General features: G+C 49.7%; 1 protein-coding gene across 1 annotated transcript in view; it reads right to left on the reverse strand.

Moving 5' to 3' along the window:
* Positions 1 to 297: 297 nt before the first annotated feature.
* RIMKLB (ribosomal modification protein rimK like family member B) overlaps positions 298 to 16498 on the reverse strand; it is a 39892-nt gene continuing 23691 nt past the window's right edge. The window contains exons 4-6 of the mRNA XM_068166067.1: positions 15775 to 15861; positions 6801 to 7004; positions 298 to 3163 (exon numbers count right to left, since the gene is read on the reverse strand). Coding sequence (XP_068022168.1) covers positions 2700 to 3163; positions 6801 to 7004; positions 15775 to 15861 — 755 coding nt within the window. The 3' untranslated portion in view covers positions 298 to 2699. The remainder of the gene's footprint in view (positions 3164 to 6800; positions 7005 to 15774; positions 15862 to 16498) is intronic.

The raw sequence follows: 16498 nt of genomic DNA on the forward strand, positions 1-16498 counted from the left end.
CCTTACACAGACAAGCAGGACAAGAAAATCCTCTGGAAGAGAAAGTTTACTGCCCAGTGACTAGCAAACTGTTTGCTTCATGTTCTGGTGCTGAAGCTCTTCATAGAAGTTAAGGACTTTCATACTCTTCAGGTGTCACCTGGCTGCTTGAAAGCTCAGGAAGGAAGACTGGGAAGTACCTTGACCGCTGAGGATCCTTTTGCTGCTGGGCCAGGCGGCCCAGTCTCCTGCTCAACACCACCAGCCAACCTTTCACTTGATTTTAATAATAGCATTTAATTCTACAAAAAAAAAAGCCATTTTTTTTTTATTACATTCCTTGGAAAAGAAAATAAAAAAGCCCCAAACTGTACAAAGAAGCATGACCAAACCTCCGTCAAGCAGGTCAATACTGTTCTGTTTATTGCCTCGTGAAGACTCTCTGCATAGTGTCCATTAAGTTGTGTTTAAGGTCCGAGTGCAGGTAAAACAGCAGAGCAGCAGAGAGGTGAGGAAGGGCCACAGAGGTGGGCAGTGCAGAGCCTCAGAGGGTACATGGGACATGCTCCATTAAAGTATCCAGAAAACAGCAGCATTGCACACACACAACCCTCCCCCCCCTCCAAACACAGCCTATTTTCACAAGATGATTTCTCCATTGTAAACGTTTCACTTTCCCAAGTTTTCCTCTTTTTTTCCTTTAAAAAAACCCAAAGGCTTATCTTTTTATATATATATTTATATATATCTATAGTTCCAAGGCTTTATGAACCCAGAGAAAGAAAAAGGAATGAAAAGGGAGGACTAAGAAGGAGAAGGAGAATGAAGACAGGGACCGAAAAATCGACTGGGTGTTTGTTCTGGCTGTCTCTTTTCCACAGCAGCTCAAGGCTGATGAGAAAGTGCACAGCCAGAAGGACTAAGGAAAATTGGGCAGCCTGGAATGAAGCAAACCCTAAGCTGAACAGCCCAAAAAGAACCCAAAAAGAAAGAAAGCAAAGCAAATGAGCACACACACCAACGCACCCAAGTGTGTGCGCTCACGCCACACATAGCTAAAGGTCCAGGGTCAATTTGCTAATGGTTTGTGGACCTCAGTGGTTTTAGTTTAATCTCATCTTTTCCTTCTGGCTCAGCTCTCTTTTCTCTTTTCTGTTCTTTTTTTTTTTTGTGTGGTTGTTTGGTTTGAATTTTTGTTTTCCTTTTTGAAATCTGCTGCCTGTTTCCCAAAGCTAAGAATTGAATATTTCTCCCCAGTTGCACTCTTTGGATTTCTGCCAACATCAACTTTTATTTCAGTTGGGGGGGGGGGGTGGGGGGTGGAGAAAAGTAAGCCTGGTGAGCACTGTAAGAGCTGCAGCTTTATTCTAAAGTACTTCTTGATGTCTGGTCACTTTTTAACCAACTTTTCCCTCCTCCACACCGTACCGTGGTTTTCCCCCCTCCCCCCCCATAAAAGATGGGGGAACAAAAAAGGGACCAAAGCCCACCCCCCCCCAAAAAAAAACCAACCCCAAACCAGCAAAAAAAAACCAAACAACCCCATGACCACCACCAATTAAAAAAAAAAAGAAATCATAAATTAAAATGAAAAGGAAGAACCAAAACCAATCCCTACCCCACCGACAGACAGGCTTTAACTCAGTGCTCTCCACTTTGGCCACTGTTAAAGATGCAGGCATAGAGAAGGGAATGTTGGACTAGCATGTATTAAAAGAAAAAGGAACAGTAACATTGCAGATCTCTCTCAGAAAGACTAAAACACTAACAAATACAAGGCTGATGTACGTATTCTTTAAACTAGTGTATTTGCTTTCACATTGCATTAAACATTATTTCATACACCCAACGTTACAGTGCTGTTTATCTCCCCTAGTCATGCACACACACACAGAAACAAAAGAGAGTGGGACTCGTGATGTGCCACAGTTCTGCCACAAATGGAACATGACCAATTTGCTTGCACATTCCAATCCAAGGTCAGGAATTGAAATGGGGAAACACACAAGCACTAGGAAGTCTCCTCCAGAAGCTTTAGGAAGAAATATTGACACCAAGATGCCAATTAGGAGCCAGTTGGCACAAATGACAGATCTGCACAGAAAGCTCACGTTAGTCAATTGACATCGTTTGAAAGGCCATGTCCTGCAAGGTCAAAGGGTGATGACTTTGAAAGGATGATGAACTTCCAGCTCCCAGCTACAGGAGCAGGAACAGCAGGTGTTCAGGTATCGGGTATTTAACACCTTCAGCTCACGTGGAGAAATTGAGGCACTCAGCAATTGATAGGATTAAGCCTTACAGAGGTAGAATGGACTCAACAGGTCCAGTAATACACAGAAGTTTCCAGAGAGCTGCCAGACAGCTTTCTGAAAACCTTCTGATGTGAACCATGCTTCAATGCTTGCCTGTGAACACACACAAAACTGCAGTATGCCTGGGGACCAAAGCAGTACCCAAATAAAACTCCCACTTAGGTTGTGAACTGAGCGTCTTCGTTAGGCATCTGGTGCTGAAGAACGGACACCGCAAAGCAGCAGGGGCAGCAATCACAGCAAGCGTGCCTTTTGCTCCCTGGATTGACCCCCTCTTCCTCTTTCCCTCACCCCTCTGAGCTTCTCTGATAAACAGCATTGCAAGTTGGTTTAAAAAAAATGAAGGAAAAATAAAACCAAAATTTACAAGAGAGAGTTCTGGTGGTCATCTATTTACAGGTGGCATCACTCCACAAGGAGCTTGATCTCATTGGCTAACAGCTGGTTCATGTTGAATAGAGCCCCCGGGAGCTTGGTGAGCAACTCTCTCTCGGTGGTCTCAGGGTCGCTGTCGACAGAGCTGGAGCTAGCACTCATATTGTCGACAGCGGCACTAGCTGGGGGGCCCAGCTCTGGCTCGCTAGTTTCGCTTGCCGTGGACACCACAGAGAGCAAGGACATGCGCCGCGTCAAGCGCCCGGGGGCCAGGAGGGAAGCGGCATAGTCCGCTATGATCCCAGCTACATCTAGATTGCAAGCCTTGTCAAAGGCAATGAAACCTACATTTGCGTTGGCCTCGCAGACGTAGAAGGAGCCGTCGTCCTTCATCAGCAGGTCGATGCCACACACGTCCATCCCCAAGATGTTGGACACCTGCACTGCCAGCTGCTTGCCTTGTTCGCTCAGGGAGCACATCATCCCCACGCCGCCTGCGAGAAGGGGAAAACCCAACCTGCTGTCTGCGGTCGAGTGACAGGTGACACGCGACTGCCTGCGGCTTCTTGGCTGGGGAGCTCCAAAGGAAGCCTGCAAGCATCATGCTGATGACTCAGAAAGCAACCTCCTTTCCACAGTGAACACCAATGCACTTGGGACCCCATTCTAAGAAGGACACTGAGACACTTGAAGGTGTCCAGAGAAGGGCAATGAGGCTGGGGAGGGGTCTGGAGCACAGCCCTGTGACGAGAGGCAGAGGGAGCTGGGGTTGCTTAGTCTGGAGAAGAGGCATAGGGGAGACCTTATTGCTGCCTACAACTCCCTGAAGGGAGGTTGTAGCCAGGTGGGGGTTGGTCTCTTCTCGCAGGCACCCAGCACCAGAACAAGAGGACACAGTCTCAAGCTGTGCCAGGGGAAGTTTAGGCTGCAGGTGGGGAGAAAGTTCTTCCAAGAAAGAGGAATTGGCCCTTGGGATGTGCTGCCCAGGGAGGTGGTGGAGTCCCCATCCCTGGAGGTGTTCAAGAGAGGATTGGATGTGGCACTTGGTGCCATGGTTTAGTCATGAGGTCTGTGGTGACAGCTTGGATTCGATGATCTTTGAGGTGTCTTCCAACCTTAGTGATACTGTGATACTGTCCGATCCTTTTTTGAACACCTCCAGGGATGGTGACTCCACCACCTCCCTGGGCAGCACATTCCAATGGCCAATCTCTCTTGCTGGGAAGAATTTCTTCCTCACCTCCACCCCAAACCTCCCCTGGCACAGCTTGAGACTGTGTCCTCTTGTTCTGGTGCTGGTTGACTGGGAGAAGAGACCAACCTCTGCCTGGCTACAACCTCCCTTCAGGTAGTTACAGACAGCAATGAGGTCTCCCCTGAGCCTCCTCTTCTCCAGGCTAAGCAACCCCAGCTCCCTCAGCCTCTCCTCACAGGGCTGTGCTCAAGGCCTCTCCCCAGCCTTGTTGCCCTTCTCTGGACACCTTCAAGTGTCTCAATGTCCTTCTTAAACATGGACGTGGTACTTGAAGCCATGGTTTAGTTAGTCATGAGGTGTTGGGTGACAAGTTGGGCTGATCACTGAGATCTTTTCCAACCTCATTGATTCTATGATTCTAAAGCCACAGCAGGATTTTAGAAGCACTTGTGACCTGCTAGAGGCAGGTCAAGATTATGACTTATTTAAAGCACTGTTAAATGCTGACTGCTTTAGTCATGGCAGATATCACATATTTCAATGATCCTGCAATATTAAATAGGTGACCCAGCAAACCACCCTCCTTCCTTCTAAGGCCTTCCAATATATATTTGTAAATTATCTCACAAAATAATTCAGCTTGATCAAACCAAGTGCTCCTACACAATCTGCAGTACTGTGCCCAGTTCTGGGCTCCCCAGTTCAAGAGAGACAGGGAACTACTGGATAGAGTCTAATGGAGGGCCACAAAGATCATTAGGAGTCTGAAGTGTCTCTGTGATGAGAAGAGACTGAGAGACCTGGGACTCTTCAGCCTGGAAAAGAGCACACTGAGAGGGCATCTTACCAATCTTATCCATATCTAAGCAGTGGAGGTCAAGAGCAAGGGGCTGGGCTCTTTTCAGGTGTCCAGTGGCAGGACATAGGGCAACAGGCATAAAATATAACACAGAAGGTTCCACCTGAACATAAGGAACATCTTTCTGCTGGTGAGGGTGCTGGAGCACTCTACCAGGCTGCCCAGAGAGGTTGAGTCTCCTTCTCTGTAGGCATTGCAAATCTCCCTGGACATGTTCCTGCATGATTTACTCTAGGTAATCCCGCTGTAGCAGGGCTGAGGTTGGACTAGATGATCTCTTGAGGTCCCTTTCAACCCCTACTATTCTGTGACAAGACTACAGCTCTGTCACATAAAACTGAGGGGTACAGGGATTAACACATGTGCTCACATCCCTCTCAGCTTGCTATCAAAGGTTACCCTCTCTAAAGCAAGAATTAGGGACCCTCTGCTGGTCCAGTTCACAGTTCATCATCAAACTTCAGACTTCAGCTATCATACCAGTCCAGCTGAAAAGCTCACATCAATAACAAATTAAAACATTTCATGGAAACATCTCCCAGGCTCTATTTCCTCAGCACCATGCAGTAACTCAAATCCCCCTGGCACTTTGAGAATTCTGGCTAAACAAAACCCTGCTACACATAAAAACATTCTGTCCCCTCCCTACTCAGATTCAGGAAGGCAACCTCAATCCTCATTCCTTCTTCTACCCTCAGAAACCCTCTTGGTTCTAGGTCCAGTGCTATGTCTCAGTATGCAAATAATCAATACAGCAACCTTCCCCCTCCTGCCAGACAGCCTGTGGCAGAAAATGCTGCAGGAAGGAGCCTGAGACTTAAGGCAGCAGAGCAGCTGCACAATGCAATCCAAATGCTTATTGCCATCAAGTTTCCTCCCTTAAGACTCTGCCCTCTTGCCAGCTGGCTGCTCTGCCTGCCTCGGTCTCGTTGTCATGACCATGAGCAGGCAGGGTGAGCTTGCAGCCCAGAAGGCAAATCACATCCGGGGCTGCATCAAAACAAGCATTGTCAGCAGATCCACAGAGGTGATTCTACTACTTTGCTCTGGTGAGACCTCACCTGCAGTACTGTGTGCAGCTCTGGAGCCCTCAATACAGGAAAGGACATGGACCTGATGGAGAGGGTCCAGAGGAAGGCCACGAAAATGCTCAGGGGGCTGGAGCAACTCTGCTATGAGGACAGGCTGAGGGAGCTGGGGCTGTTCAGCCTGGAGAAGAGGAGGCTCTGAGGAGACCTGATAGCAGCCTGCCAGTACCTGAAGGGGGCTTACAGGAAGGATGGGGAGAGACTGTTTACAGGGGCCTGTGGTGACAGGACAAGGGGCAATGGCTTCAAACTAGAGAAGGGCAAATTTAGATTGGATATGAGGAACAAATTCTTTACTGTGAGGTGGTGGAACACTGGAACAGGTTGCCCAGGGAGGTGGTTGGGGCCCTTTCCCTGGATATACTCAAGGTGAGGCTTGACAAGCCCCTGGGCAGCCTGGTCTAGTTGGGAATGGGCTGCCCAGGGAGGTGGTGGAGTCACCATCACTGGAGGTGTTCAGGAGGAGATTTGACGGGGTGCTTGGTGCCATGGGTTAGTTGGTTGGGTGGTGTTGGATGACAGGTTGGATGCAATGATCTTGAAGGTCTCTTCCAACCTGGTTTATTCCATTCTAAATGCTTATTCTATTCTATTCTGATGACCCTGCTGACTGTGGGGAGGTTGGACCTTTGGAGGTCCCTGCTGGCCTGGACCATTCTGTGATTCTCTGATCCATACTTCCTTCATTTTCTGCTCCTCCTAACAAGATGAAATAAATGATAACATCATATCAGGATGGTGCTGCCACTACTACCATCTGTTGCTGTCTGTGTTGCTAGAGCTTTTTACCCATCCTATCCACCTGATACCTCGAGCAGAGACTCTCCCTCCTTCTCTTTGCTCAACACACATTCCACTTAAGCCTCGCTCACTCTCACGTTTCCCCTGTAAGCACGAGTAAGGCAGAACAAAACTGGCAGCTTACTGCAGCTGGGTTTGAGATTGTTTCAGGGGGAATGGTAATTTCTGACCCAAGCTATGGCTCCTACCCAGTGAGCAGTTACTCTGCATCCTGCCATCCGTGGAGCAGCGCAGCATGGTGCCCACCACACGGCCTCCCACCACGATGACGCGCACGTCCTTCCCATGGGACTCTTTCACGTATTTTTGGAACAGGTAAGGGGCGTCGTGACGGATCAAGTGGCTCAGGTCTGCCAAGTGGTGCTTGTCTCGTGCCAGGAACACAGCTTTACCTGCATGGGAGAAACAACATGGGAAGACAACAACGTGAGCTGCGTGGCAGTAAAAACCTCTGACCAGCGCTGCCCGCTCCGTAGCTCATGCCCGTTTACAACCCTCCTGTGGACATCAGTGTTGCACTGCTTCAGTGCTCCTAAGTGGTCAATGGGCATCAGTGTTGCACTGCTTCAGTGCTTCTAAGTGGTCAATGGGCATCAGTGTTGCACTGCTTCAGTGCTTCTAAGTGGTCAGTGGGCATCACTGTTGCACTGCTTCAGTGTTTCTAAGTGGTCAATGGACATCAGTGTTGCACTGCTTCAGTGTTTCTAAGTGGTCAATGGGCATCAGTGTTGCACTGCTTCAGTGCTTCTAAGTGGTCAATGGACATCAGCGTTGCACTGCTTCAGTGCTTCTAAGTGGTCAATGGACATCAGTGTTGCACTGCTTCAGTGCTTCTAAGTGGTCAATGGACATCAGTGTTGCACTGCTTCAGTGCTTCTAAGTGGTCAATGGGCATCAGTGTTGCACTGCTTCAGTGCTTCTAAGTAAGTGGTCAATGGACATCAGTGTTGCACTGCTTCAGTGCTTCTAAGTAAGTGGTCAATGGACATCAGTGTTGCACTGCTTCAGTGCTTCTAAGTAAGTGGTCAATGGGCATCAGTGTTGCACTGCTTCAGTGCTTCTAAGTAAGTGGTCAATGGGCATCAGTGTTGCACTGCTTCAGTGCTTCTAAGTGGTCAATGGACATCAGTGTTGCACTGCTTCAGTGCTTCTAAGTAAGTGGTCAATGGACATCAGTGTTGCACTGCTTCAGTGCTTCTAAGTAAGTGGTCAATGGACATCAGTGTTGCACTGCTTCAGTGCTTCTAAGTAAGTGGTCAATGGGCATCAGTGTTGCACTGCTTCAGTGCTTCTAAGTAAGTGGTCAATGGGCATCAGTGTTGCACTGCTTCAGTGCTTCTAAGTAAGTGGTCAATGGGCATCAGTGTTGCACTGCTTCAGTGCTTCTAAGTGGTCAATGGACATCAGTGTTGCACTGCTTCAGTGCTTCTAAGTGGTCAATGGACATCAGTGTTGCACTGCTTCAGTGTTTCCAAGTGGTCAATGGATATGAGTGTTCCACTGCTTCAGTGCTTCTAAGTGGTCAATGGGCATCAGTGTTGCACTGCTTCAGTGCTTCTAAGTGGTCAGTGGGCATCAGTGTTGCACTGCTTCAGTGCTTCTAAGTGGTCAATGGGCATCAGTGTTGCACTGCTTCAGTGCTTCTAAGTGGTCAATGGGCATCAGTGTTGCACTGCTTCAGTGCTTCTAAGTGGTCAATGGACATCAGTGTTGCACTGCTTCAGTGTTTCCAAGTGGTCAATGGACATCAGTGTTGCACTGCTTCAGTGCTTCTAAGTGGTCAATGGGCATCAGTGTTGCACTGCTTCAGTGCTTCTAAGTGGTCAATGGGCATCAGTGTTGCACTGCTTCAGTGCTTCTAAGTGGTCAATGGCCATCAGTGTTGCACTGCTTCAGTGTTTCTAAGTGGTCAATGGGCATCAGTGTTGCACTGCTTCAGTGCTTCTAAGTGGTCAATGGGCATCAGTGTTGCACTGCTTCAGTGCTTCTAACTGGTCAATGGGCATCAGTGTTGCACTGCTTCAGTGCTTCTAAGTGGTCAATGGGCATCAGTGTTGCACTGCTTCAGTGCTTCTAAGTGGTCAATGGGCATCAGTGTTGCACTGCTTCAGTGCTTCTAAGTAAGTTGTCAATGGGCATCAGAGTTGCACTGCTTCAGTGTTTCTAAGTGGTCAATGGGCATCAGTGTTGCACTGCTTCAGTGCTTCTAAGTGGTCAATGGACATCAGTGTTGCACTGCTTCAGTGTTTCTAAGTGGTCAATGGGCATCAGTGTTGCACTGCTTCAGTGCTTCTAAGTGGTCAATGGACATCAGTGTTGCACAGCTTCAGTGTTTCTAAGTGGTCAATGGACATCAGTGTTGCACTGCTTCAGTGTTTCTAAGTGGTCAATGGACATCAGTGTTGCACTGCTTCAGTGTTTCTAAGTGGTCAATGGGCATCAGTGTTGCACTGCTTCAGTGCTTCTAAGTGGTCAATGGACATCAGTGTTGCACTGCTTCAGTGTTTCTAAGTGGTCAATGGACATCAGTGTTGCACTGCTTCAGTGCTTCTAAGTGGTCAATGGACATCAGTGTTGCACTGCTTCAGTGCTTCTAAGTGGTCAATGGACATCATGGGACCCGACGGGTTACACCCAAGGGGTACTGAGAGAACTGCCAGAGGAGGTTGCTAAACCCCTCCCTATTACATTCCAAAGGTCATGGCAGTCTGGGGCAGTCCCCACAGACTGGGAAAGGGGAAACATCACCCCCATTTGCAAAAAGGGTAAGAAGGAGCAACCAAGGAACTCCAGGCCAGGCAGTCTCACCTCTGTGCCCAGAAAGATCATGGAGCAGATCCTCCTGGAGGCACTGCTGGCTCAGAAGAATAGTGAAGAGGTGATTGGGAACAGTCAGCATGGCTTCACCAAGGGCAAATCCTGCCTGACCAACCTGGTGGCCTTCACCTGCACAGCTGACAACATCAATAGCTGAGGGGAGAGCAGCTGATGTCGTTTGCCTGGAGCTGAGCAAAGCCTTCCACACTGTCCCACACCACATCCTGGTCTCCAGGCTGGTGACACATGGGTGTGATGGGTGACCACTAGATGGATAAGGAACTGGCCTGATGGCTGCACCCAGAGAGTGGCTGTCAATGGCTCCATGTCCCAGGGGAGGCCAGGGACAAGCAGAGTCCCTCAGGGATCAGTCCTGGGACCAGGCTTGTTCAACATCTTTGTGGGGGACATGGACAGTGGCATTGAGTGCACCCTCAGCAAGTTTGCTGATGACACCAAGCTGTGTGGTGCAGCAGACAGCTGGAGGGAAGGGATCCATCCAGAGGGACCTGGACAGGCTGGAGAGGTGGGCACAAGCCAACCTCAGGAGGTTCAACAAGACCAAGGGCAGGGTCCTGCAGCTGGGTGGAGGCAATCCCAGGCACAAATGTAGGCTGGGCAGGGACTGGCTGGAAAGCAGCCCTGAGGAGAGAGACTTGGGGGTGCTGGGGGAGGAGAAGCTCACTAGGAGCTCTCAGTGTGCACTTGCAGCCCAGAAAGCCAATCAGATCCTGGGCTGCAGCAGGAGAAGTGTGGCCAGCAGGGCAAGGGAGGTGATTCTCCCCCTCTGCTCAGCTCTGGGGAGACCCCACCTGGAGTCCTGCCTCCAGTTCTGGAGCCCCTATTGCAAGAGGGATGTGGAGGTGCTGCAAGGTGTCCAGAGAAGGGCCAGGAGGATGAGCAGAGGGCTGGAGCACCTCTCCTGTGAGGACAGACTGAAGGAGTTGGGGCTGTTCAGTCTGGAGAAGAGAAGGCTCCCAGGTGACCTCATTGTGGCCTTCCAGGATCTGAAGGGGGCTCCAGGAAGGCTGGGGAGGGACTGCTCAGGATCTCAGGGAGTGATAGGACTAGGGGGAATGGAATGAAGCTGGAGGTGGGGAGATTGAGGCTGGAGGTGAGGAGGAAGTTCTTCCCCATGAGAGTGGTGAAGCCCTGGAATGGGTTGTCCAGGGAGGTGGTTGGGGCCCTGTCCCTGGAGGTGTTTAAGGCCAGGCTGGCTGAGGCTGTGGCCAGGCTGATGTAGTGTGGGGTGTCCCTGCCCATGGCAGGGGGGTTGGAACTAGATGATCCTTGTGGTCCCTTCCAACCCTGAATGATACTATGATACTAAAACATAACAAAACAAATCATCCTCCACCACAAACAAACAAACAAACAACCCCAAGTACAACACCAAAACACACACAAACAAAAACTCCACACTACAGAAACTAGCAGCTCTTCTGCAAGCAATCATTTCACAGTCTCAAGCTGTGCCAGGGGAGGTTTAGCCTCGAGGCAAGGAGAAAGTTCTTCACTGAGAGAGTCATTTGTCATTGGAATGTGCTGCCCAGGGAGGTGGTGGAATCCCCATCCCTGGAGGTGTTCAAGAGGGGACTGGATGTGGCACTTGGTGCCATGGTCTAGTCATGAGGTCTGTGGTGACAGGTTGGACTTGATGATCCTCGAGGTCTCTTCCAACCTTAGTTACACTGTGATATTGTGATCCCTAGCACTTGAGGTGCTTTAACCTAAAATTGGTAATTTCATCCCTCTTCATTTCTTGAGCACATCAAAGACTGCTTTGGACTTTCCCAATATTCCTGATCCTGATGAAAGTCACTCCTGAAACAGACTCTGCCACTTTCCATCTATCTTTGTAACCTCACAAATCACCATCCCTTCCCACCTCTAGCTACACTTCCCCAACTCCTCTTCCCCTTCCTTAAGTAATTTCTTATATGTCACATTGGACATATGTTTTACAAGGAGGCTGCAGAGTCTTTTTGTGTCAGAATTGTCTCTCAATTATGGTACAAAGTTTCAGAATAAACCCCCAAAAGTTAAATAATCAATTGATAAACTTTTAACTAAAAGAACAGAAATGCAGCAGCAGCAGCACTAAGAGAAATAACATGTGAAGAATTCCACTAAGTGCTTCAAAGTCTAACTGGAGCAGCCTCCCCTACTCTAGGACTTAAGGTCTCCATAAGACAGAACACTGCTTCAGCACCTTCAGTCCTGTGTCCAGTTCTGGGCCCCTCAGTTTAAGAAGGACACTGAGACACTTGAAGGTGTCCAGAGAAGAGCAACAAGGCTGGGGAGAGGCCTTGAGCACAGCCCTGTGAGGAGAGGCTGAGGGAGCTGGGGTTGCTTAGCCTGGAGAAGAGAAGGCTCAGGGGAGACCTTCTTGCTCTCTCCAACTCCCTGAAGGGAGGCTGTAGCCAGGTGGGGGTTGGTCTCTTCTCCCAGGCAGCCAGCACCAGAACAAGAGGACACAGTCTCAAGCTGTGCCAGGGGAAGTATAGGCTGGAGGTGAGGAGAAAGTTCTTCCCTGAAAGAGTCGTTCACCACTGGAATGTGCTGCCCAGGGAGGTGGTGGAGTCCCCATCCCTGGAGGTGTTCAAAAAAGGATAGGATGTGGCACTTGGTGCCATGGGTTAGTTAGTCCTGAGGTGCTGGGTGACAGGTTGGACTTGATGACCTCTGAGGTCTTTCCCAACCTTATTGATTCTGTGATTCTATGATTCAGGAGCACGGAATTGCTCATCACAAACAGAGCACCAGAACAGAGCATTACAAACCATGACCATAAGCAACACCCTTCGTGCCCTTTCTTCCATTCCCAACTTTAGCACTCCTACAGGCACTTCATACTTACTGTGTGCCTAATATGTGGTAAGAAGAATGATTCCTTGGGAGAGGGGAGAGGGAGAGTGATGCGGCAACATGACCCTAAGGCAGAGGTAAGAGTGTCACGTTTGCTGCCCCAGCGAGCCACGTGGCAAATGGGCCCAGAAGAGTAGGACTTGCTCATCAGCCAGCACCTATGACCACATTTGCCTGTTTTACCTGACCAACCTGATCTCCTATGATCAGGTGACTGCCTGGTGGATGTGGGGAGGCCTGTGCATGTAGTCTACCTGGACTTCAGCAAGGCCTTTGACACCATCCCCCACAGCAAACTCCTGGCCAAGCTGTCAGCCCCTGGCCTGGATGGGAGCACACTGCGGTGGGTTAGGAACTGGCTGGAGGGCCGAAGTGGAGACTCAGGGGTGACCTTATTGCTCTCTACAACTCCCTGAAGGGAGGTTGGAGACAGGCAGAGGTTGGTCTCTTCTCCCAAGCAACCAGCACCAGAACAAGAGGACACAGTCTCAGGCTGTGCCAAGGGAGGTTTAGGCTGGAGGTTAGGAGGAAGCTCTACACAGAGAGAGTGATTGCCCATTGGAATATGCTGCCCAGGGAGGTGGTGGAGTCACCATCCCTGGAGGTGTTCAGGAGGAGACTTGATGGGGTGCTTGGTGCCATGGGTTAGTTGATTAGATGGTGTTGGATGATAGGTTGGACTCGATGATCTCGAGGGTCTCTTCCAAAATGGTCTGGTCTATTCTGTTCTATTCTATTCTATTCTAAGTATCACCAAGGTTGGAAGAGACCTCAAAGATCATCGAGTCCATCCTGTCACCACAGACCTCATGGCTAGACCATGGCACCAAGTGCCACATCCAATCCCCTCTTCAACACCTCCAGAGACAGCGATTCAAAACAGAATTTGCACATGTCTGCTCCACAATGAATGTGAAAAAGTTTTCCCAGCTCTCTTTATGTGAAAGGTTTTGCCATGTGCATAAATTTGCATTAAAAAGTCTGGAATTTAAAGTGCTCTGCAGCAAAACTTGGAAACAGAGACTGATATGAACCCTGGCTAAAAAAGAGTAAAACCAAAGGAAATAGCTGCAATTTCTGTAATTATTTAGTAGATCTTAACAGAGGCAGTGTCAAGTCAAATCTGCTGCCTGGCATACTCCACAGATGTCAAATTCATCTTGCTGCAATGTCAAACTCCAACTTGGCTCCACAGTTCCACAATCAATGTAAAACCATGTCAACACACTGCCAAGAAGCAGGTCTGATCTTCCTGAGCCCCGCCTTTTGCAATCACTCTTCCACTGCATTGACACAAGCATCTGTGCAACTAATGATAATGAAGATATCATAGTATCAGTCAGGGTTGGAAGGGACCACAAGGAGCATCTAGTTCCAACCCCCCTGCCATGGGCAGGGACACCCCACACTACATCAGCCTGGCCACAGCCTCAGCCAGCCTGGCCTTAAACACCTCCAGGGACAGGGCCCCAACCACCTCCCTGGACAACCCATGCCAGGGCTTCACCACTCTCATGGGGAAGAACTTCCTCCTCACCTCCAGCCTCAATCTCCCCACCTCCAGCTTCATTCCATTCCCCCTAGTCCTATCACTCCCTGAGATCCTGAGCAGTCCCTCCCCAGCCTTCCTGTAGGCCCCCTTCAGATCCTGGAAGGCCACAATGAGGTCACCTGGGAGCCTTCTCTTCTCCAGACTGAACAGCCCCAACTCCTTCAGTCTGTCCTCAAGGTCAGGAATTATTCTAAGTCAAAATAAGGCATCACCATTTATCCAGCTTAAGTTCCTGACTGCATTTACTGCAAGGCTACACAAATGCTCCTGCCAGCAGAGGAGATGCATCAGAGTAGCAGAGAGTGGGAAGAAACTGGTGCATAATAAGAAAGGAAGAAGCCATGTCATTTTCTGTAATGCTTTTGTTTAAGATAATTGCTGGTTTGTGTGCCTGAACCTCAACTCCAGTCTCTCTGTACTCCTAGTATTTATTAAAATAAACTAGAAGTAGTGCAAATAACCTCTGAAATGGGTTTTAAGTCTGGCTTTCTCCAGCAGATCACCAGCTGACGTTAAACAACATGCATGTTGTAACTGAAGGCCTAATTGTGGCCTTCCAGGATCTGAAGGGGGCTCCAAGAAGGCTGGGGAGGGACTGCTCAGGATCTCAGGGAGTGATAGGACTAGGGGGAATGGAATGAAGCTGGAGGTGGGGAGATTGAGGCTGGAGGTGAGGAGGAAGTTCTTCCCCATGAGAGTGGTGAAGCCCTGGAATGGGTTGTCCAGGGAGGTGTTTGGGGCCTTGTCCCTGGAGGTGTTTAAGGCCAGGCTGGATGAGGCTGTGGCCAGGCTGATGTAGTGTGGGGTGTCCCTGCCCATGGCAGGGGGGTTGGAACTAGATGATCCTTGTGGTCCCTTCCAACCCTGACTGATTCTATGATACTATGATACTTCCCCCCAAGGCCAAACTTTCCATTGTTCCAGTTCAGAGCACTCCTCATAGAAGTCCTCAGTGGCCCCTGCCTCTGAATCCCTGCTCCCCTTCCTATTTCTAGGTTCTACTAAAACTGCTTCCCAGTATTGCAAGTTACTCAACATTCAGATGTCACAGGGTGACAGAATTTAGATGTACCACAAAGTCCAACACCTAATAGGAGACCTTCTGGATTACTATCCCATGATGTGTGAATGTCTTGCAGAGCGCTGCTCAGTGCTCGCCCCCAGCCCTGGCCTCACAGTATCAGTGTCACAGTGTCACTAAGGTTGGAAGAGACCTCGAGGATCATCAAGTCCAACCTGTCACCACAGACCTCATGACTAAACCATGGCACCAAGTGCCACATCCAATCCCCTCTTCAACACCTCCAGGGATGGGGACTCCACCACCTCCCTGGGCAGCACATTCCAATGGTGAACAACTCTTTCAGGGAAGAACTTTCTCCTCACTTCCAGCCTATACTTCCCCTGGTGCAGCTTGAGACTGTGTCCTCTTGTTCTGGTACTGGTTGCCTGGGAGAAGAGACCAACCCCCACCTGGCTACAACCTCCCTTCAGGTAGTTGTCAACAACAAGAAGGTCTCCCCTGAGCCTCCTCTTCTCCAGGCTAAGCAACCCCAGCTCCCTCAGCCTCTCCTCACAGGGCTGTGTTCCAAACCCCTCCCCAGCTTTGTTGCCCTTCTCTGGACACCTTCCAGTGGCTCAACCTCCTTCCTAACCTGAGGGGCCCAGAACTGGACACAGGACTCAAGGTGTGGCCTAACCAGTGCAGAGTACAGGGCACAATGACTTCCCTGCTCCTGCTGGCCACACTGTTCCTGATGCAGGCCAGGATGCCATTGGCCTTCTTGGCCACCTGGGCACACTGCTGGCTCATGTTCAGGCAGCTGTCAATCAGCACCCCCAGGTCCCTCTCTGTTTGGCAGCTCTCAGCCACTCTGCCCCCAGCCTGTAGCTCTGCCTGGGGTTGCTGTGGCCAACACACCCACCTCGGTGCCCCCGCGTGTTCTTCACCACCATGGGGAACTCCAGCACTTCCGCCTCATCAATCATTTTGGCAAAATTTTCATGACCACCTGGCAAAAAGAAAAACCAAGAACGTTATGTGCCACCAGTCTGCTGGGGCTGCACTTGGGATGCAGTCGTTACACAATTCTCCCACCCCTGTAGCTCAGATAAAGCAAAGAGGAACAAAATAACCATCAGTGAAGGGCAACGTGGTCACAGAGCACGGTCAGACTTGGAAGGTGTTGGTGAGCTGTGTGAGCTGTGGGATACTAACTCCTACTTCCTTTGAAATGGGAGACATAAGTTGGCAGAGAACACAGAAAGATCCCAGAGCGCTCAAGCCAGTCCTCCAAATCGCAATGCCCGCAGATTCCATCAGGTTCTTCCGGTGTGTCCCCTTTGCTTTACCAACCCCCACCTCCTCCAGGGTCTAGCAGAAAAATAGCACAGACATAACACCAGCACCAGCTCCATCCAAACTACTGACCAGGAAAGCAACATGGAATAAAAAGGCAAGAGATCCAGAGAGCAGCAACCACCCAGGCTTGCCACTCCACCTCCCCCCTTGCCACGACTTGAATTCTCTCCCTTTTCTGAAGCACTTCTTCAACCTTTTCATCCCATAACATCTGTAAGGACCTTAAGAGAGTAGCTTTTAATGACCAGTCACATGCCTATGCTTGATACTTCCAGGGTTATTTGAGG

This window comes from Melanerpes formicivorus, unplaced genomic scaffold (assembly GCF_026170545.1).
Source record: "Melanerpes formicivorus ecotype bairdi unplaced genomic scaffold, bMelFor1.0.p_v2 SCAF_96, whole genome shotgun sequence".
In the NCBI taxonomy this organism is placed as follows: domain Eukaryota; kingdom Metazoa; phylum Chordata; class Aves; order Piciformes; family Picidae; genus Melanerpes; species Melanerpes formicivorus.